General features: G+C 39.4%; 1 protein-coding gene across 1 annotated transcript; it reads left to right on the forward strand.

Moving 5' to 3' along the window:
• Positions 1-393: 393 nt before the first annotated feature.
• Positions 394-1,335, forward strand: LOC127228908 (olfactory receptor 5B3). Its single transcript, XM_051194013.1, has one exon. It carries the CDS (start codon positions 397-399, stop codon positions 1,333-1,335), a length of 939 nt encoding a protein of 312 aa, XP_051049970.1. The 5' UTR covers positions 394-396.
• The last annotated feature ends 20,428 nt before the right edge of the window (positions 1,336-21,763 follow it).

Here is a 21,763-nt window from a genome sequence, read left to right on the forward strand (position 1 = left end):
CAAAAAAAACCTCATTTAGCTAGCTATATGCGTTAGTGATTGAGAATCTTTTATTTTTTGTTGGGAATGTGTATGAATATAAGGTGTGTGGGTCTGTGTCCCGCAGTCAGTGTGTGGAGGCCAGTGGACATCTCTTGAGACCTGGTTCTTTGCTTTCACACTATAAGATCTGAATATTGAATTTAGACTATCAGGTTTTGTGGCAAGCACTTTAACTCAGTGAGACATCTCAATGGCTCTTGTTGTAAAGAAATTTGAAACCCATATTTTTATTATAATGAAATAAGCCCTGCATTTGGCATGAAGATACATCAATTTCTTGGTAATCTTTTTTGTATTTAATTAACTCTTACTTCTTTTTACCACAAGGCATCTTCTGATTCCCAAATAACACTGATGGAGAACAGGACAGAGGTGACAGAGTTCATCCTTCTAGGACTAACCAGTGCCCCAGAACTACAGACTCCTCTTTTTATCATGTTCACTCTCATCTACTTCATCAACATGGCTGGAAACTTAGGGATGATTGTGTTGATTCTCTGGGACTCTCGACTCCACACTCCCATGTACATTTTTCTTGGGAACTTGTCTCTGGTAGACATCTTTTACTCCTCAGCTGTCACTCCAACAGTTGTTGCTGGACTTCTTGTGGGGATCCAAGTCATTTCCTACAATGCTTGTGCTGCTCAGATGTTCTTATTTGTAGTCTTTGCTACAGCGGAAAATTTTCTCTTGGCTGCAATGGCCTATGATCGCTATGCAGCAGTGTGCAAACCCCTACACTACACCACCACAATGACTCCAACTATGTGTGCTTATCTGACTACGGCCTGCTATATTGGTGGTTTCCTGAATTCCTCCATCCACACTGGGGACACATTCAGGCTCTCATTTTGCGGGTCCAATGTGGTCCATCATTTTTTCTGTGATGTTCCAGCAGTCATGGTTCTCTCCTGCTCTGACAGACGAGTCAGTGAAATGATCCTTCTTTATGGAGCTAGCTTTGTTATCTGTTCTGCACTTGTCATTATTTTGATATCCTACACATTCATCTTCATTACCATCTTCAAGATGCGCTCAGCTACAGGCTACCAGAAGGCTATGTCCACCTGTGTTTCTCACTTTATTGCTGTCTCCATTTTCTATGGCACTCTCATTTTCATGTACTTACAGCCCAGCTCCAGCCACTCCATGGACACTGACAAAACTGTGTCTGTGTTTTACACCATGATCATCCCCATGCTGAACCCTGTGGTCTACAGCCTGAGGAACAAGGAGGTGAAAAGTGCATTCAAGAAAGTTGTGGGGAAGATAAAATATTCCCTAGGATTTTGAGTTCAGTGTTTGTTTATTGGTGTGTTGTAATGCAGCTTCAGGGATCTCAGGTCTTCTCCAGGTACCTGGTGTCATTTCCAGTTTACACTGATGTTAAGTAGAATAACCTTCATACCCTTCTCTTTCCAAGTGTTTGTATTTTAGAAAAGGGAAACAATGATGTAAGTGCAATACCAATCTTAGAATGGCTGAAGGAAAGTTTAACACATATTGGTTATATTTTTCTAAATACTCATAATCACGCTATTTATTTTTCATTTCTACATGCCACTACTAACATACATGTAAAAGAAGAGACAAATAAAAGCCCATGAGAACAAGTGTCTGCTTGTGACTCACTTGAGCACATACACACAGAGGTGGAAAAGTATTCAGACATAATTGGAGTACTCTGTTTTTGTTTTGTTTTGTTTTTATTGACTTTTTTGTATCTGTGTATGGTATGTATGTTTGTATATATGTATGTTTGCATATGTTTTGGCATATGTGTGGATGGTACTACACATGGAGAGGCAGAGAATGGATGTCTTTCTCATTGGTTCTCCACATCATTCATTGTGGCAGGCAAGTAAGCACAGACCCAGAAGAAGAACAGATGAACTAGTTTAGCTAGCAAACTTTCTCTGGAATCCCACCTCTGACTTTTTTTTTTCTTATTTTACATATCAATCCCAGTTCCCTTTCCCTCTTTCTTTCTCTCTCTTCTTCCCTCCCTCCCTCCCATACCCCCTGACCACCTCCCACCCCATTCCACTCCACACACCACAGGGAGGGTGATGCCTTCTAGGAGGGATCATCAAAATCTGTCAAGTCATTTGGAGTAAGCATTAGGCCCTCCCTCCTGCCTCTAGGTTAAGGGAGCATCCCTCCATGGGGAATGTACTCCCAAAGTCCTTTCCTGCACTAGGGTTACATCTTGGTTCCACTGTCAGAGGTCCCTTAGACTTCCCAGGCCTTCTAACTGAGACCCACATTCAGGGGTCTGAGTCGGTCCAATGCTGGTTTCCCAGCTATCAGTCTGGTGGTACATTAGCTCCCCCCTTGTGAAGGTCAGCTGTCTCTCCCACCTCTGCCTTTTGAGTGCTGATATTAAACATGAGCCCCTATAGTCTCAGTGTTGCTATTACAAAAGTGTCTGTATGCTGTCCTGGCATTTATGAGAATTCCAACTCTCATCCTGATACTTGCAATGGTGAGTGCTTTATCCTCTGATTCATCCAGTCACACTGTTAGTATCCAATAAAAATAAGTTAAAATAGTTCATTGGGAAATTGGAATAACATTTATGATTGTTTTTCTTTAGTTGAATAACTATTCTAATTCCTGTAAGTGGTGCAGATTTAAACATATGTGTCCATATTTTTGGTGCATTTATTGATAGAGATCTAAAGAATTTTATACAGTTTCAGCCTTTTTTCTTTTTATTTATTCTTTTCTCATACAGTGCATCCCAACTACAGCCTCCCTTCCCTCCCTTTTTTCCAGATCTCCCCACCTCCCTTCTCTCCCAGACCCACTGCTCCTCTGTTCCCTTCAGAAAAGAGCAGGCTTCTTAGTGAAGTCAACCATATATGGCATAACAAGATGAAAGGAGACTAGACAAACCCTCATGTCAAGACTGGATGAGGCAACCCAGCAGGAGGAAAGGGGTCCCATGAGCTGTCAAAAGAGTTAGAGATACTTTCCAGTTCCACTGTTAGGAGCTCCATAAAAGCCTCAAGATAAACAACCACAGCATGTATGAAGAGGTTCTTAAGCAGACCCATGAGGGCTCTATGATGGCCACTTCAGTTTTGTGAATCCCCATGAACCTTGCTTAGTTGATTCTGTAGGCTATGTTCTCCTGGTGTCCTCCACCCTCTGGCTCCTACAATACTTCCTCTTCATTTTATGTGGGGATCCAAGAGCTCTGCCCAGTTTTTAGCTATGGGTCTCTGCATCTTCTCTCTCATCAGCTTCTGGAGGAAGCCTTTCTGATGACAGTTGGGCTGGGCACTGATCTATGAGTATAACAAAATATCATTAGAAATCATTTAATTGACTTTCTGGTGCTTCTTTGTTTGTTTGTTTGTTTTGTCAGTTATGTTTGGCTTTACTTTTCATCTCTGTGGTGAAAGAAATGGCCCCCATAGGCTCATAGGGTGTGTCATTATTAGGAGAATGTGTGGCCTTTCTTGAGGCCTTGCTGGAGTAAGTATGGCTTTGTTGAAGGATGTGCATCTCTAAGGGGTGGGCTTTGAGGTCTTAAATGCTTAAGCAAAATCTAGAGTGACATTTACTTTCTGCTGTCTGCTGATTCAGATGTAAAACTCTCAGCTCCTTCTCCAACACCATGTCTTCTACATACCTCCATGCTTCCCACCCTGACCATAATGGACTAAACCTTGGAAACTGTAAGCCAGCTCCAATGAAATGTTTCCTTTATAAGAGTTTCCATTGTTGTCAGTGTCCTTCTTGGAGTCTCCTGAGGCCTGGGGACTGTGAATGGGGGAACCTGTCCTGGCAGTCAAGGCCATCGAGAGTCTGTCAACATCATGGTGATAGTCCCTCCTCCACACACAGGAAGAGGAGAGCCATCAAAGTATTGGACCTGCCTGGACGCACTGGAAAAGAATCTTGGACTTGTACCCTCTAGGAGAGGGAGAGATCCCACAAGCACCCACTGGAAAAAAAGATGGGACAACAATGGTATAAAAATACACCCAACAACAGAAAGATCAATATGACACCACCAGAGTTAGGGACTCCACACCAGCAAAACCTGAATATCCCAACACAGATGAAGTAGAAGAGAACAACCCTAAAAACAACTTTATGAAGGTGATAAAGCCTCTCAAAAAGAAAAAGATAATATCACTTAAGGCAATGGAAGAAACAACAAATTAAAAATTAACGAAATGGAGGAAACCTACTTGGTCATGGTGGATGATTTTTCTGATATGTTCTTGGATTCCATTTGCCTGTATTTTATTTAATATTTTTGCATCAATGTTCATAAGGGATATTGATCTGTAGTTCTCTTTCTTGGTTGTGTCTATGTGTGGCTTTGGTACCAAGGTAATTGTCGTCCTGTAAAAAGAGTTTGGCAGTGAACCTTCTGCTTTATTGTGTGGAACAATTTAAGGAGTATTTGTATTAGCTCTTCTTTGAATTTCTGGTAGAATTCGGCACTGAAGCCATCTGGCCCTGGGTTTTTTTGGGGGGGGGGGATGAGGGAGACTTTTGATGCCTGCTTCTATTTCATTAGGGGTTATAGGTCTATTTATGTTGCTTATCTGATCTTGATTTAATTTTGGTTAAGTGATACCAGAAAATTGTCCATTTCCTTTGAATTTTGGAATTTTGTGGAGTACAGGTTTCAAAGTATGAACTGAAGACTGAAGAGTCTCTGGATTTCCTCAGTGTCTGTTGTTATGTCCTCCTTTTCTTTTCTGATTTTGCTAATTTGCATGTTCTCTCTCTGCCTTTTGGTTAGTTTAGATAAAGGTTTATTTATCTTGTTGATTTTCTGGAGGACCCAACTCTTTTTTACATTGATTTTTTTGTATTTTTTTTCCTGGTTCCTATTTTATTGATTTCAGCCCCTCAATTTGATTATTTCCTGGCATCTACTCCTCTGGGGTGAGTCTGCTTCTTTTTGTTCTAGAATTTTCAGCTGTGCTATTAATTTTCTAGTGTGACTATTCTCCAGTTTCTTCATGTGGGCATTTAGTGCTATGAACTTTCCTCTTAGCACTGCTTTCAAAGTGTCTCATAAGTTTGGATATGTTGTATCTTCATTCTTGTTGAATTCTAGGAAATCTTTATAATTTCTTTCTTTATTTCTTCCTTGACCCAGGAATGGTGTAATTGTGCACCATGTTTGTAGGGTTTCTGAAATTTGTGTTGTTGTTGAATTCAAAACATGTTGGTCTGATAAGATACAGGGGGCTATTCCAATTTCTTTGTATTTGTTTAGGTTTGTTATGTTGCCTAGTATGTGGTCAATTTTAGAGAAGGTTCCATGTGGAGCAGAAAAGAATGTATATTCTTTTGTGTTTGGATGAAATGTTCTATAGATGTCTGTTAAACCCAATTGGGACATAACTTCTGTTAGTTCTTTTGTTTCTTTGTTAAGTTTCTGTCTGGTGGTCCTGTCTTGTGCTGAGAGTGGGGCATTGAAGTCTCCCACTATAAGTATGTGAGGTTTTATGTGAGGTTTGAGTTTTAGTAATGTTTCTTTCATGAATGTGGGTGTCTTTGCATTTGTGAGAGGAAGACATGAGGAAGCAGGAAGAGTTGGGTGAAGAATAGAGGAGAGCAAGAAAAAAGATACCTTAATAGAGGGAGCCATTATAGGTTTAAAGAGAAATCTTGCAGTAGGGAAATGTCCAGAGATCTACAAGGACGACACCAACTAACAATCTAAGCCATACTGTAGAGGCTACTTTAAATGCCCTTCCTCACTAATGAGGTTAATATCTACCTTATATGCCATTCTAGAGCCTTCATCTAGTAACTGATGGAAGCAGAAGCAGACACCCACAGCTGAACACTGAGCAGAACTCCTGGAATCTAGTCGCAGAAAGGACAAAGTAATGAGCATAGGGGTCAAGACCATGCTGGGTAAACCCTCAGAAACAGATGACCTGAACAAGAGGGAGCCCAGACTGACAGCTTGGAAACCAGCATAGGATGGAAACAGGCTCCCTACATATAGGTGTCAGTTAGGAGTCTTGGGCAGTCTATGGGTCACCTGGTAATGGAACAGCATTTATACCTTGTGTACAAATGAACATTAGGAGCCCATTCCCCTAGAGGGATACTCTTTCAGCCTAGTAATATGGGAGAGGGCCTATGCCCTGCCTCAAATGATATGACAGACTTTGATGATCCCCCCATAGAAGGCCTCACCATTTGTATTGAGCAGAAGAGGTATGGGATGGGTGCCAGTGGAGGGGCATGGAAGAATGGGAGGGAGAGGGAACTGAGATTGATACATAAAATAAGATTGTTTCTAATTTGTATTTAAAAGGTGGAAAAAGAGTTGCTATTGTCAGTTGTTGAATGAAGTTTCTGTCCTGTCCAGTTCTGTAGCTGTTAAGTCCCAAATAAACACACAGAGGCTTATGTTAATTATAAGATGTTCAGCCTATTGCTCAGGCCTAGTACTACCTAGCTCTTACAACTTAAATTAACCCACAATTATTATCTATGTTTATCTATATGGCTTGGTACCTTTTCTCAGTAAGACACTCTCATCTTACTTTCTCTTCATCTGGCTGGCAATCACTCTGCCTTTCTCTTCCCAGAATTCTCCTAGTCTGCTAGCCCTGTTTATACTTCTTGCCTGGCTATTGGCCAGTCTGTGTTTTATCAAACCAACACAAGTGACAAATCTTTACAGTGTACAAGAGCAGTATCCTACTCATTACTCCCCCTTTTCTTTTCAAAACAAGAACCCTGAATCTAATCACCTTAGTTTGTTTTTATTTCATGACCATTATCTATAATAACTTGTAACCAATACACTAAACAAAGGGATTATCCATTTATTGTAACTATCCACATATGCATGGCTTTAAACGTGCCCTGGCAATTTGTGTTTTCCACGTATTCTCTCTTCAAGTGCTTCTGAATGCTCAATGACACTCATTTATCCCTAATATAGTTGTATCATCTCTTCTCACACACACACAGTCTCTTCCCTTACTCCATTCACACTGTTCTTGATGTTATTCTCAAATACAAGAATGTCTCCACCTCAGGGTGCTTGAGTTTGCTGCTTCCTGCTTGGAAGTTTCCTCCACTACATTCAGGTCTCTGCTTTAACAGATGGAGAGCCTTCCCTGACTTCTATATAAGAAAGCTAATGTGGGCTGTCCTGTATGCAACAGATATGTGTTGCTTTTATTGGTTGATAAATAATGCTGATTTGGCCAATGGCCAGAGATAATAGAGCTAGGCAGAGATACAGAGATACAGAGAAAAAGGCAGAGTCCATGAGATACCACGTACCTGCCTCAGGAGAAGGATGTCTGAGCATTACCAGTAAGCCACAGCCTCGTGGTGGTACACAGATGAATAGAAATGGGTTAATTTAAATGTGAGAGCTAGTGAGTAAAATGCCTGAGCCATTGACCAAGCAATTATAATTAATATTAGCCTCAGAGTGATTCTTGTATAAGTGGCTGTGGGCCTTACTGGTAAGAGAGAAATCAGTCCCATGGGACCAACAAGACAGAGAAAAGTATTCAGCTACAGTAACTTTCCTTCTCATTTACACTGTCTCTCCACTCTGTCTTGTGTTCACAGTGCTCATCAGCACCTCAGTTGCAATCTAAATCTAAGTGAGAGCATTAGCATGATCTGTTTTAATAACATATGCCTGTTTGTTACGCATGCCTGGCACTGCTAATGTGGCCAAAAGCTGAGACTAGACAGTTCGTGGATCTAAAAGGAAATCATTGTTATTCTTGTATTGCTGTCTTCCCATCACTTCTTCCAGTGGATGCAGGTGGAGTCTCTCTCTACCCTGCTCTCCTGGTGGGGGTAGGTGGGTCAGGAGTTTGATGTCTGCAACTCTGGATGATCCAAGCTCCCTTGGAGGTCTCTCCTCTGGCAGAGGGCAGGTGATGGGGTCTAAAGATCAGGTGGTCCTGCATGGATTGGCAGGTCCAGTGTCTTTAGAGAAGAACCAGGAAATTCGATGGAGGTGGAGGGGTTGTTGGATGCATACTCTGGCCCAATGCTCACCCGGAGCATAATGGGCACTTTTTTCTTATTGGTCTTTTGATTGTATATTTTGATTTCTGTTTTTATGCTTGTGTTGTTTTGTGTGTTTGTGCTGAGAGAGGAAAACATGATCAAAAATATTGTCTAAATTTTTAAATAAAAATCAGGGAAAATAAAAATATAATGCTTTTTTAGAAATGTTTGCATGGAAATTGATGTGTAGAATATACTATTTTAGCTTATATTTGACATTTATGTTCTTTGTATATGGATACTCAACTCTGATAACAGAGTTTGTTTCAGTCTGTTTGTACAACTATTGCAGAATAGCAAAGATAGTAATTTATAATTAACAGAACTTTCTAGCCCCATAGTTCTGGAGGCTATAAAGTTCAAGAATAAAATGCCAAAGTCTGTGGAGAGACTTTATGCTGAATCATTCATGGCTGAAAGGCAAAGTGAGAGCAAGAAAATTCCAATGACTTGTAGCATTTTAGCTTATAATTCTGTCAATTAAACAAAACAAAACAAAAATCCTTTCTTTGACCCATTTCAATTTATTTTTCCTTTTGTTCTTTATATTGATATTTTCAAAGATCCCATTTTCAAAAGCATGGATTATTTCTTCTACTTGGTCTATTCTAGTGTAAATGTTCTCCATCACATTTTATTATATTTTTCTTTATATATATTTTTATTTAAATTTGAAACAAGCTGTTTTACATATCAATCCCAGTTACAGCACCCTCTCATCCTCCCCTGTTCCCCCCACCAACACCCATTCCATCCCCTTTCTGATCCCCAGGGAGGATGAGGCCTTCCATTGGGGGTCTTCAAAGTCTGCCATATAATTTTCTCCATCACATTTAAATTTTATATATGTATTTATTATTTTTTCTTATTTTACATATTGATCCCAGTTCCCTCTCCCTCTCTCCCTGCCATGCCCCCTGACCCCCCTCCTGTCCCATTCCCCCCCAATCCCACAGGGAGGGTGATGCCTTCCAGGAAGGATCATCAAAATCTGTCAAGTCATTTGGAATAGGGTCTAGGCCCTCTCTCCTGCCTATAGGTTAAGGGAGCATCCCTCCATGGGGAATGTGCTCCCAAAGTCCTTTTGTGTGTCAGGGATTCATGGTTCCACTATCAGAGGTCCCTTAGACTTCCCAGGCCTTCTAACTGAGACATGTTCAGGGGTTCTGAGTCAGTCCAATGCTGGTTTCCCAGCTATCAGTCTGGTGGTACATTAGCTCCCCCTTGTTCAGGTCAGCTGTTTCTGTGTGTTTCTGTAGCCTGGTCTTGACCCCTTTGCTAATCACTTCTCTCTCTGTGAAACTGGATTCCAGTTCAGCTCAGTGTTTAGCTATGGGTGTCTGCTTCTGTTTCCATTAGCTACTAAATGAAGGCTCTATGATAGCATATAAGTTAGTTATCAATCTCATTATCAGGGAAGGGCATTTAAGGTAGCCTCTCCACTGTTGCTCAAATTGTTAGTTGGGGTCATCCATGTAGGTAGGTCTCTGGACATTTCTCTAGAGTCAGTTTTCTCTTCAAACCTATAATGGTTCCCTCTATTATGGTACCTCTCTCTTTTTTTTTTTCTTTTTCTCTCATCTATTCGGCCCCTGACTCAATCTTCCTGATATCACATGTTCTCCTCTCTTCCCCTTCTTTCTCCTAACTCCCTCTCCACTCACTGCCCCCCTCCCAATATGTTCCTTTCCCCTTCTGTGAGGGATGTTGTAAGAATCTCTTAGGTTCCTCCTTATATCCTAGTTCCTCTGGTGGTGTGAATTATAGGCTGGTGGTCCTTTGCTCTAGGTCTAAAATCCATATATGAGTGAGTACATACCATGTTCCTCTTTTTGTAACTGGGTTAACTCACTCAGTACACAATGGAATCTTGAAATTCTCAGGCAAATGGATGGAACTTGAAGAAACCATCCTGAGTGAGTTAACCCATTTTAAATTTTATGTATTGTATTTCAGCTTCAGGATTTGTTTGATTTTAAAAAATGTTTTTATTTTGGTATGTCTTTAAATTTTTTTATTTTTTATTTTATATGTCGATCCAGTTCCCTCTTCCTCCCTCCCTCCCTCCCTTTTACCCTCTCTGCCCCTTCACATGCACCCTGACCACCCTCCTCTCCCATCCCCCCACCCCAATTCCACATGTAGGGCAATGCCATCCAGTTGGGGTCATGTAGATCTGTCAAGTCATTTGAAGTAGGGACTAGGACTTCTCTCCTGTCTCTAGGTTAAGGCAGTTATCCCTCCATGGGGGATGTGTCCACAAGGTCCGTTTGTGTACAAGGAATACATCCTGGTTCCACTGTCTGAGGTCCCTTAGACTGCTCAGTCCTTCTGGCTGAGACCCATATTCAGGGGGGCCTGAGTCAGTCTCATGCTGGCTTCCCAGCTATCAGTCTGGGGGCCCGTTAGCTCCTCCTTGTTCAGGTAAGCTGTCTCTATGGGTTTCTGCAACCTGGTCTTGTCCTCTCCCTCTGTATCTGGATTCTAGTTCGACTCAGTGTTTATGTATGGGTGTTTGCTTCTGTTTCCAATAGGCATTAGATGAGGGCTCCATGGATAAGTTAGTTGTTGATCTCACTATCTGGGAAGGGCATTTATGGTAGCCTTTCCATGGATGCTCAAATTGTTAGTTGGCAGCAGTCTTGTAGGTCTCTAGACCTTTCTTTGGGTTCAGTTTTCTCTTCAAACCAATATTGGCTCCCTCTTTTATGTTCTCTCTCTCTCTGTCTCTCTCTCTCTCTCCCTCTCTCTCTCTCTCTCTCCTGTCTTCTATTCCTACTCTGACTCAATCTTCCTAGTCGCATGTGCTTTCCTCTCCTCCCCCTCTCTTTTTCATACTTCTCTCTCCATTCACTGCCCGCCCACTTCCCCTGTGCTCTGGGGTACTTGTCCCTTCCCCCTTCTGTGAGGGACTTTATATGAATCTCTTAGAATACGCCTTGTATCCTAGTTCCTCTGGTGGTGTGAATTATAGGCTGGTGATCCTTTGCTCTAAGTCTAAAGTCTTGTCAGGAACAAAAGGGTATATATAGCAGGTGGCTAGGAGTGATGCGAAGTGAAGATCATGTCTGCTTTGCAGAGGCTATGAGTTCCCACGTGATGCCAGGGAAGAGTGGAGACAGTGGAAAGGTGATTGAGGCTACTGTAGAGTACTAGAACTGATTCCTGCATCTACCTGTGAATAGAGAACAATGATACAGCCCTGTCTTCCTCCTTTGCCACTAAACTTTGTGGATTCTGGTAATTATCGCTCTACTTTTAGGTCATTTTGTTAAAGATGCATTTTACTGGGGTTGGAGAGTCAGCTCAGTTGTTAAGAGCATTTGCTGATCTTGTAGAGGACCAGGGTTTAATTTCCAGAACCCTCATGTGGCTCACAACCATCTGTAACTCTAATACCAGGGTGTCTGATATTCTCTCTGGCTTCCTGCTGGCACTAGGCACAGCATACACACAGTACACACACATATATGTACACACACACACACACACACACACATGAAGGAAAATGCTCATACACTGAAAATAAAAGTAAATCCTGAAAATATTTTATTTTACTTTGTATATATGAGAAAACATATATGTATATAAACATGTGCATATTTGACCAAAGAAGGAAGAAAATGGTGTTAGATCCCCTGGAGCTACAGGTGACAGTGTCTAGGCTGAGGGAGTACCCTCTATGTGGAATGGGCTCCCAAAGTCAGTTTGTGTACTGTGGTTAAACATTGATCCACTACTAGAGGTCCCATAGATTGCTCAGGACTCTTAATTGGCACTCTCATTCAGGGGATCCGGGTCAATCCTATGTTGGTTTGCTAGCTATCAGTCTGGGGTCCATGAGTTCCACTTTGTTCAGGTCAACTGTTTCTGTGGGTTTCTCCAGCCTGGTCTTGACCCCTTTGCTCATCACTCCTCCCTCTTTGCAACTGGATTCTAGGAGTTTGGCTCAGTGTTTAGCTGTGGGTGTCTGCTTCTGCTTTCATCAGCTACTGGATGAGGGCTCTAGAATGGTGGTATAGTGGTGAGCATAGCTGCCTTCCAAGGTTATTATTAATATATGAAAACTTTCTCTGACCATTCCATTTGTTGATTTTTCTTTTTTATTTATTCTCTCTCATACATTACATTCTCAAATAAGTTTCTTCTAGCTTTTTTGCCTCCCAAGCCCTCTCCCCACCTCCCACCTGCCCCAGAGTCTCTTTTTCTATTTCCCTTCAGTAAAGAGCAGGCATCCCAGGGTTATCAACCTAACATGGCATAGCAAGTTATGGCAAGGATAGGTTCATTTGAATTCTTTAATAAGCATCTCATCAATATCCCTTTCTTTTGAGCTTGTGGCTAGAGAGTCAGTGCATTCCCTTGAAGGTATCATTCTACTTTGTTTCTTAATTTTTTTTTTTTTTTGCTATCATACACTAATATTTTCACATCTAGTAGATCAGTGTTCTCTACCAATTTTGTAAGGCAGGTTTCGTAACCCTTTTTTTCTGAAAGTATGTCTTAGTATATCAATTTGGAAGGTTCCATGAGCTTTGGTTTCATTCTCTATGTACTTTTTCAGGTGTAACCAATGGTTTTCGGTTCAGTGTGATTGGCAGTAGAGTCAGAGAGCTCAGTGTCCAAGCATGAAGGCACTCTAGCAGCCCAGGAAGGAGTAATACACACAGCAATGTGGTAGTATAGATTCATAAGCAGTGGTTCTTGGGGAAAGGCCATACTGAGAACATGAACATCCATTTTCAGTCCCAAGAATACTGTGTGTCACAAGTAGCCATCATGTTGGAGGCAAGAAGGAAGAGTTCACATCTTTCCTTAAACCTAGCAGTGACATGAGTTTAGATTTTGGGTTGGGGCAATCTAAATGATTGAGAGTAGAATGATTATCACTTTTAAATATCATTTTATAATGAAAAATGATGTCATAGTTTACTACATAAAAATGGTAATATGAAAAAAATTTTAAATGTTATAACAATAATAGTATTGCTTGGTAAAGTATAAACTACCATAATTCTTCCTACATGCTATAGCAATACTATATACATGCTTTATTTCCAAAATTAGACTATATGTTCTTAAATTACAGAATTACATGTATTATGGCTTAGTCTATACACATGATTGCAAAATTGTTGGTTAGAGTAAGGACATTTGCTAGTGTCATAAAAGAAAAGCAGAAGTTGTTTATTGAAATTTGATCTTAAGTAATTATGTGTGTGACTTAAAAGTCACTGTAAGGTTATACCTTCTGTCTGATAAAGTGATTGAAATACATATAAGAAGTCAGTTGTGGAGATGAAATAGATTTAACGTGGGAAAGAACACAAACTCACTAGACCCAAGGAAAACTTTGTCGTTTTTTTTTTTTTTTTTTTGGTGACTCTTGCTTTGGTGGTGTGGATGTCCTTCTAGGCTCCAATGTAAATATGGGCAAGTATAGTTTGTCAGTATGATGAGAAGCTGATAGCAGACCTGGGGACTTGCCAGCCTGTACATTATCCTTAGGTGAAATGTGCAAAGAAGAAAATTCCAGGACATGTCCTTCCTAGCTGAGTAGATATATCACAAATCCCCCACATATTAAGTTTTTAATATACATAAATTAAAATGATTTTAAATAAAATTAAATCATAAAAGTTGTATCAACAATAATTAATGCTTGTTATGAGGCTAGGGTATAGCTCTATGGTAGAATTTGTGCTTCAGCATGTAAGGCCCTAGGCTCAATTGCCAGAATTAAAAATATTGTTTTTTCTGATTAAATATTTTATTTAGCAGTGACATAAACTTCTTTAAAAGAAAACAATGAAGTTGTTTTAAAATGTAAGAAATAAAGCTTTCTTTCTCAGTAAAACAAAATGTAACAAAATTTTAATCAGTCAATGAATGGGTGAATGAATATGAATAGGTTGGTAATCAAGTATCAGGGTAATTGTGAGAGTTAATTTAGCTTACAGTAAAGCTGTATTAAATGTTTTTAAACTTAAACAACTTCCAGATTTAGAAATGGAAATATTTTATTCAGAGGATTGTTGAAAGATGTGGAAATGTGGAACTATTACAATGGGGGAGGCTTTACTAGGGAGTTACCTCAGAACATGACATCTGCAAACATTTGAGAAGTGAGAAGGAAAAGCATTAGGTACATTTGTGTTTCAATTAGAAATAAGTAATTTTCTGCTTACTGGTGTTGGCTCTGACTGAGGATGGGTCAAAGGTCACTTGACCTTGTGTTTGATCCAGTTAGTTAACAGGAACTTTGTTTTTGATAAATCAGTGAAGTTGAACAGAACAGTTAACCATTTATAAAGACCAGGATGGCAGGATAGTGTTTATATCAGGGGATTTTTTTTTACTGTAAATTCAACCTGCTCTTGGCATGGGTTCAAAGAGATGCTTTTGGCTCAGAAGAGAAAAATGTGGCCTGAGTCTGGCTAATAAGTATTTTTCTTCTCATTTTTCATTGGGTATTAGCACATGAGTTCTTTCTTTATGAGACAAAAGGGGGTCCTGTTTTGTCTTGTTCTTAGGAAACAGATCTTGGGGATCAGCCTACGTTAAGTCAGGTAGATTGAATAGAATCTTTCAATAAATTACTTTCAGATGGCAGGTTGAAATGAAAGTTACTTTAACCATTATTATTTTGCAGAGTTACAGAGACTGAGTAAAGATGAACTTCATTAGCCCTTAAGATTGACATACACTAGAATACATTTTGGCATTCCTTTAGAGTGCCAAAACCAGTAGATTTTCATGGGTATTTAAAGGGTGTTGCTAAGGGTTTTGCTTTCAGTTTTAAAAAATATTAATGAGTAGAAAAGGTCTGTACTTGTTTTGGAGATAATTTGGTACTGGTGAAACTCCAGTGCACTGCCCTAAGAATGTAAAACAATGCAGTAGCTTTGGAAAAAAAGTTAGCTTCATATCAAATAAAATGTATAATCATACCACGACATTGAGTATAAACTCCAAGGAAAAACAAACATGTTCACACAAAGATTCATACATCAATACTACTAATAGTAACTTTGTTCAAAATAACCTAAAACTAGGAACAATCCAGGTGTTTTCAATAGTAACAGATACAGGCACTTATACACCTGTGCCTGAAATGTTATTCAACAATGAAAAGATGCATTATTGAATAAAATAATAATTTGTATTTGTTGTATAAATGATAATTATTCCTAGTTGGATATGTTAGCACATGTTTAGAATCCCAGCATCCCTAAGACTGAGGTAGATAGATCACTATTAATTGGAAGTCAGCATGGGTTAAGTAATAAGAATTTAACACAGAAAGAAGAAGGGGGTATGAGAAGAGGAGAGGAGAGGGGAGGGGAAGAAAGGAAAGGAGAGGAGACAGAAAAAGATGAGATTAGAGGAGAAGAGAAAGAACAGAGGAGAGAGGAGAAAAGGAGGAGAGGGGAGAAGAGGGGGAAGAAGAGGAGAAAAGAGATTGAGAGAGATCAGTTTCAAAAAAAGTTATTACTAAATAATTTCATTTACATGACTCTTGTCACAGAAAAAATTATAGGGTGAGTAGTCACAATAGTGATTCCTTGGGACTTGGAGTTGAAGAAGGTCATGAGTGGGAAAGTAACCCAGGCAAACTTTTGGTTGGAAATAGTTTAAATTGTTAATATGTGGTTGGTTACACAAATATTATATGTACACCAATATCTAAATTTTGTGAATTTTCTGTATATTATTCACTGTTATATGATGATTGAAACATATCCCCTGTACCCTTCTTCCAGTCACCCCACTGTGGGAGTGGACTTTGAGATATCATTGAAAAATGAAAAATAGAAAACCCAGAGGCTGATATTGGGGATAAAGCTTTAAGCTGAAGATCAGAGAAGCAAAACAGACTATTCAGTAGATCTTACATCTACCAAGCTGAAATGGCAATCCTGTATCCACAAATCCTAAGAGGGAAGAGGCTCTCAGATCCTGTTTCCCCCTCCTTATATTTCTTTTTATGCTCAGTCATACCACTCCGGTCTCACCTCCCTAGTGCTGGGATTAAAGGCATGTGATCTCAAGTGATAGGGTCAAAGGTGTGAGCTCTGTTAACCTTCATTCTTCTATAGGTCAGGATGTCCTTTAACTCAGAGACAGCCATGTGCCTGCCTCCCTAGTCCTGGTATGAAAGGTATGTGCCACCATTGTCTAGTTGCTATAGCTAACTAGTGTGGCTGGCTTTACAAACTGATCTCCAATGACTTTATTAGATGACAAACAATATATCACCATGATTCCCCTTTTTGTCTAATACAAAAAAGAAGGCTATAACTAATATAATAAAAAAGTATACACAATAAATACAACAATGTCCAGTACATTTGTATTTGAAAAATTCAGACAAAATACTGTTATATATTCTATCTAGGTGAGTTCAAAGTCTTGTACCTAATTTACTTTCTATATAATTTGCATTATAAAATTTTCTTTTTATTTCTCTCAACCTTATATACTTTATATTTCTTTAATGAGCTTCCTTTTTGAGTCTGGTAAACAAAGAAATTATAACTATCTACTCTTCAACTTCCACAGACTCCCAAGAAGGAAATAAAATTAACTGAGTTAATAGGAAGTGTGATCAAGCAACTTCCAAAACATGTGAGAAATGACAAAAACATCTGGCTGGCTGGACAGTCAGTCACCCAAGGTTCCTCTGCAATGTTGGGGCACCCATCTTTGGCCTATAGGCCTAACATCTCTGACAGTCTTTTCTATGAAGCAGGATATTTTAAAGGACTTGTCTTGGCAAGGTTTATAGTCACTTCTTTTGGTGTCTGGTTTTTCCAATTTGGACAGCACACTGTTGTAGTCAAGGCAAGAGCACTTTCTTGTCCAGTAGTTACTTTTGCCACAAGTAAACTCCATGTGGAAATTTTTCAATGTCAATCATCTTCCCTGTAAATTGGTACTGCCAGGAGAAGACATATCTCATTCTCATAAAAAAAATACCTATGTTATGAAAACATTTTAAATGTCATATTCTGTAGATCTCTGAATTGTTTGAAGATGACCCATCTATCTAAAATATATCTCTGTTTGACTTTGCAAACATACCTAATGTGATTACAAGTTCAATTGTAATAGATAACTAATTATTCACCTACATTGCCTTATTATGGTATATAGTTTGTAATAATAACTTTCAAGGACTATAAATTTGCGTTATGGTGTTAAATGATCTATATAGGTACAATACCTTGAACAAAATTAGAAATGTATGTACAATATGTCTTAAATTAATCTCAAATTTATATCAATATATAATATTTGTACACAATACACATAAGTCAATCCAATTTATAATATTTAAAACTGTGGAAATATCTTGCTTGTACAAATATATCTTGCCTGAAGGTCAGAGAGTGGAGCTTGCCACTAGCTAGACAAGAGGTCTTGAGGTCTGTACAGACAGACAGAAAGTGAAGTAGCTGGGCAGAAACAGGATATAAGCAGGGAGAAACAGGAACTCACTCTCTTGTTTGTTGAGATGATAAGGAGGTAAAGTGTGTGGTGGTGTGCTCCTTCTCTCTGATTTACCAGAATTTTCTTCTATATCTGACTCTGGGATTTTATTACTTAGACAAATTAAGTTGGTAGAGCATGAGACTCTTAATCTCAGGGTTGTGGGTTAGTGCTTCATGTTGGGCACCAAAATGTAAATGGAGTTCTTAATTGGTCTAAGTAATAAAATAGTCCAAAGTTTCCTCTGAGACTCACACAATCTCTTTACTATCATATCACCCCTGCAAAATCAAAATGAAAAAGCAGATCACATACTTCCAACATAAAGTAGCACAGGATATACATTACCATTCAAAAAGGGAGGAAAGGAAGCACAGTGAGAAAATACTAGACCAAAGTATGGCTAAAAAACAGCTGGACAAACTCTAAACTCTGCATTGCCATGTCTGATATCAAAGTGCTCTTCAGATCTCCAACTCTTTTCATTGTTGTTGACTATAACATACTTCTTTCTCTTGGATTGCTTCCATTCTCTATTAGCAGCTTTCCTTGGTATTTTATGACTCTGGCATCTCAAACATTTTGGGGTCTCCAAAGCAAGCCAGTCTTCAATTTTATAGCTTCATACAAAGCAGCCTTCTGGACTACAGCCAGGATTTCTGCGTCTTCTTGGAATCCCCCATGACAGCGCCCCTTACCAGCAGGAAGTAGTTTGGAAAGAAAGACACCCAAATTCCCAAATATTGTCTATAAATGTTTGTTTTCATTTAAATGGACTTGGTTATAAAAAAATAAAAAAATAGTCAATAATCTACCTTTTCATGCTATAATTCCTATATCTACCCTTTTCTCTTTTCAGAAGGATATTTCTGATTCTAATCTCCTTTGTTTAGGCTTATCCCTGACCAATAACAATGTGTAACCAATGCTTCTAAATGATGATAGATGTCTATAATCCACCAAATAATGAAAACCCACCCACCCCACCACTTGGAAATATGGGCATTTTGTTCTCTAGACTGCTTTCTTCTCTTCAGTGGTGATGGCATCTTTAAGGGACCCTAGAAAATTGGAATAATGGTCTAGTCCTGGGAGAGCTGGCTGCTTCATTTGTTGTCTAGTCTCTGTGTAATGGAAATTATGTGGCTTGTCTGAAATCCTGGCAAGAATAGTTTGTGAGGCTGGACACTGCCAGGCAGCAGCTTTGAAATTATCCTGGATTTAGATTTTTTTTGAGGATACTGTAACAGAGGCATTCTAAAATGATGGATCATGTGGGATACTTCTTTTTATTGGTATCTGAACTTTTTTGTTGTGGTGGTGATTCTAAAACCACACAGAATTTTAAAGGTAATATACATATCTGCATCAACACAAATATAGAATGTGCAGTGTACACAAGTCAGCTAAAGATGATTTTTTTTTTTTTTTTGCTTTTTGTTTGAGCAGGTAAAAGACATCTGTCATGGAGGGATGGGATCAGCATGTACAACACGTCTTGTAGTTTTTCTTGCTTTTTGCTTTGATGTCTGTAGCCAAGATTTTCAGGTTTTCCCCTGTACCATGAATTCTAGTTGGTCTTAGTAATAAAAACCCAGAGACAGATATAATTAAGACAGAGACAGCTGATAAAAAAAAACTAGTACAGAGTCTCTGTGTGTTAATTGTGGCTGGCGCGGTGGTGGGACAAGACCAGCGGCAGGCGGAAAAACCTACTCCTTTCAAAATATCATCTCTTATCACTACTATCAACATGGTATCGTGTGAATTAATTTACACAAAAGGCAGGAAGAAACAAAAGAAAAATCTTTCAACGATTCACAAATGATCTCTGTATCATGACAATAATGTAACAACAATGTATATTTTAGTAAGGTAGTATGACTCACAGATGTGGTTGTTAATTTTCATTGTTAACTTGACTGGATTTGGAATTCCCTAGAAGACACACATCTGTACACATTCATGGGGGAAGTTTCTACAAACATTTAACTGAGGAAGGAAGATTAACACAAAATTTGGGTGGTCCCAAATCCTTTTCTGGGGTTCCAGACTGAATAAAAATGGAAAAACAAAGAATTCATATGACATGACCACAGTGATTGGAGGGGGTGGTCTCTCCTCTCTACTACCTTGGTCCAGTCACATATGAGGAGTCTTAACACATGCTGCTGCTACTATGAACTCTGCCATGCTTTTCCCACCACAATAGAGTGTACCCTTAAAGCATGAGCTAAAATAAAAACCCTTCTTCTTATGTTAATATTGTTATCAGAGTGATAAGTAAGTGCTAAAACTTGGTACCAAAAAGTAGAGTGTTGCAGTGATAAACCTGATCGTGTTTCATAGGACTGATTCTTGGGAAGGGAATGGGGGAGTTCAGAGCTGCAGGCTACAGAAGAACTAGAATGTTGTCAGAAGATCTTAATGGGCCAGTTTTGTGAGAGTGAGAAAAATGCTTGTAGAAATGCAGACTGTGAAAGTCCAGCTCATTAAGTTTCAAAATAGAATAAGGACTCTATTGAGATGTGCATTAGGGCCATTCGTGTTGCATGCTGGCAAGTAATTTGGCTTTATTCTGCTGGGATCCTAGAAATAGGACTCACGGTGAATTTTAAAAATGTGAATCATTGTCTGGCAGAGGAAATTTGAAAAAAATAGAACATTTGGGCTAAGGAATGGCTATACTCACTGCCCTTTTCATATCTATAATGACAGATAGCAGAAATATGGCAAAATGTACAGTTTAGTGAGCAAAGTGAGTTTAAATGCTGCAAACATAACAGGTTTGGAAAACACATTCATAATTATGAAAGACGTGGTGCCTTAAGGAGAAACCTCACACTTTGCACTGAGAAAACACGAAAGGTACCTTAAGGACGAGGCTTCAGCTACTAAAGGATCCAGGTTGTAGAGATGAGGCTTCACTTACAAAGGGAAAACCTGAAGTAACAATGCTGTTGTATTTATAAAACAACAACAAAAACAATAAAACACCCACAGAGATGTTTTCCTGGGTTCTAGTGTTGAGGCATACAAAGGCCACTGTAGTAGAGAGAAAGAGGCCAGACTATACAAATTTCAGCAGAACTTTGTAGGTTATTCATGAATGCAAAATACCAAAGTGAAGGGAATCATACATTCTTGTACCAACATTCTAGACAGCTACTGAGGCCAAGCAATGTGTGGAGGCTAAGAACCCCTGCAGAGGACCTGAGAAGACACTGCATGAGGCTGTGAGTGTGAGGCCTAAGTTACAGTGAAGACCCACAGATGTTAGAAGTGTTAACATCAGTCTCTAATGGAAGCTGCAAACATTCGTGGAACTGGCCTAAGAGAGATGTACTACAGGTAACAGAGCTAGAGAGGACAGGCTACTTAAAGCTGTTGGAGTTCAGGGATTCCATCAGAAGTCCATCCCAGATGCTGGCTATGGGTCTGTAAGATTTGGTGTCTTCGTTTACATTTCTCTGCTTATTTTTTTGAGACAAGATTGCTTTGAAACTGCATCTCCCTGAGCGGCTACTCTAGCTAGCCAGTCAGCCCCAGGGATCTTCCTGACCCTGACTTCAATGCCAGGTGCATGCCGCCATGTCACCCAGCCTCTTACATGGGTGGGTGCTCAGGACTAGAGGGAAAACTTTCCAGAAACAATTCCTGTCTACTGTATACAGGCACAGTTGTAGCCCTGTTCCTCTTACTAAATATATCTTTAGTCTGCCAGTATTTAAAAAGCAAAACAGATAAGTCCTAAATCTGTTAGAATATTTCCCTTTGTGTTTATTGTACTCTTTCCTGATTTCAAACAATCAAGGTAGAACAAGGTGAGTACAGGGAGTCCTCTGGATGGTGATCGCTGTGGTGAAATGACATTTTCCTAACTCATAGTCTACATAACCAATGTCGAGATATCCAGCCTCTCTGTGCCAAAACTTCCTTTGCTATCACGAATGTTACTAGGTACAGGCATGACTCAGTAGTGAAGGGCACTTGCTGCTCTTCCAGAAGACCCGGATTCAGTTCCCAGCATCCACATGGCAGCACCATTTGTAACTTCAGTTCTGGTAGATTTGAAACATCTTATGGCTTCCATAGGTGTCAGACAATCACGTGGTTCACTTAGATACATGCAGGCAAAACACTCATACACACAAAATAAAACAAATATATCTTTGTCAAAAGACTGCTA

Source organism: Phodopus roborovskii, unplaced genomic scaffold (genome assembly GCF_943737965.1).
Source record: "Phodopus roborovskii unplaced genomic scaffold, PHOROB, whole genome shotgun sequence".
In the NCBI taxonomy this organism is placed as follows: Eukaryota; Metazoa; Chordata; class Mammalia; order Rodentia; family Cricetidae; genus Phodopus; species Phodopus roborovskii.

Coding starts and splice junctions, on each gene's coding strand:
- LOC127228908 (XM_051194013.1), top strand. CDS start 397: ATGGAGAACAGGACAGAGGTGACAGAGTTCATCCTTCTAGGACTAACC.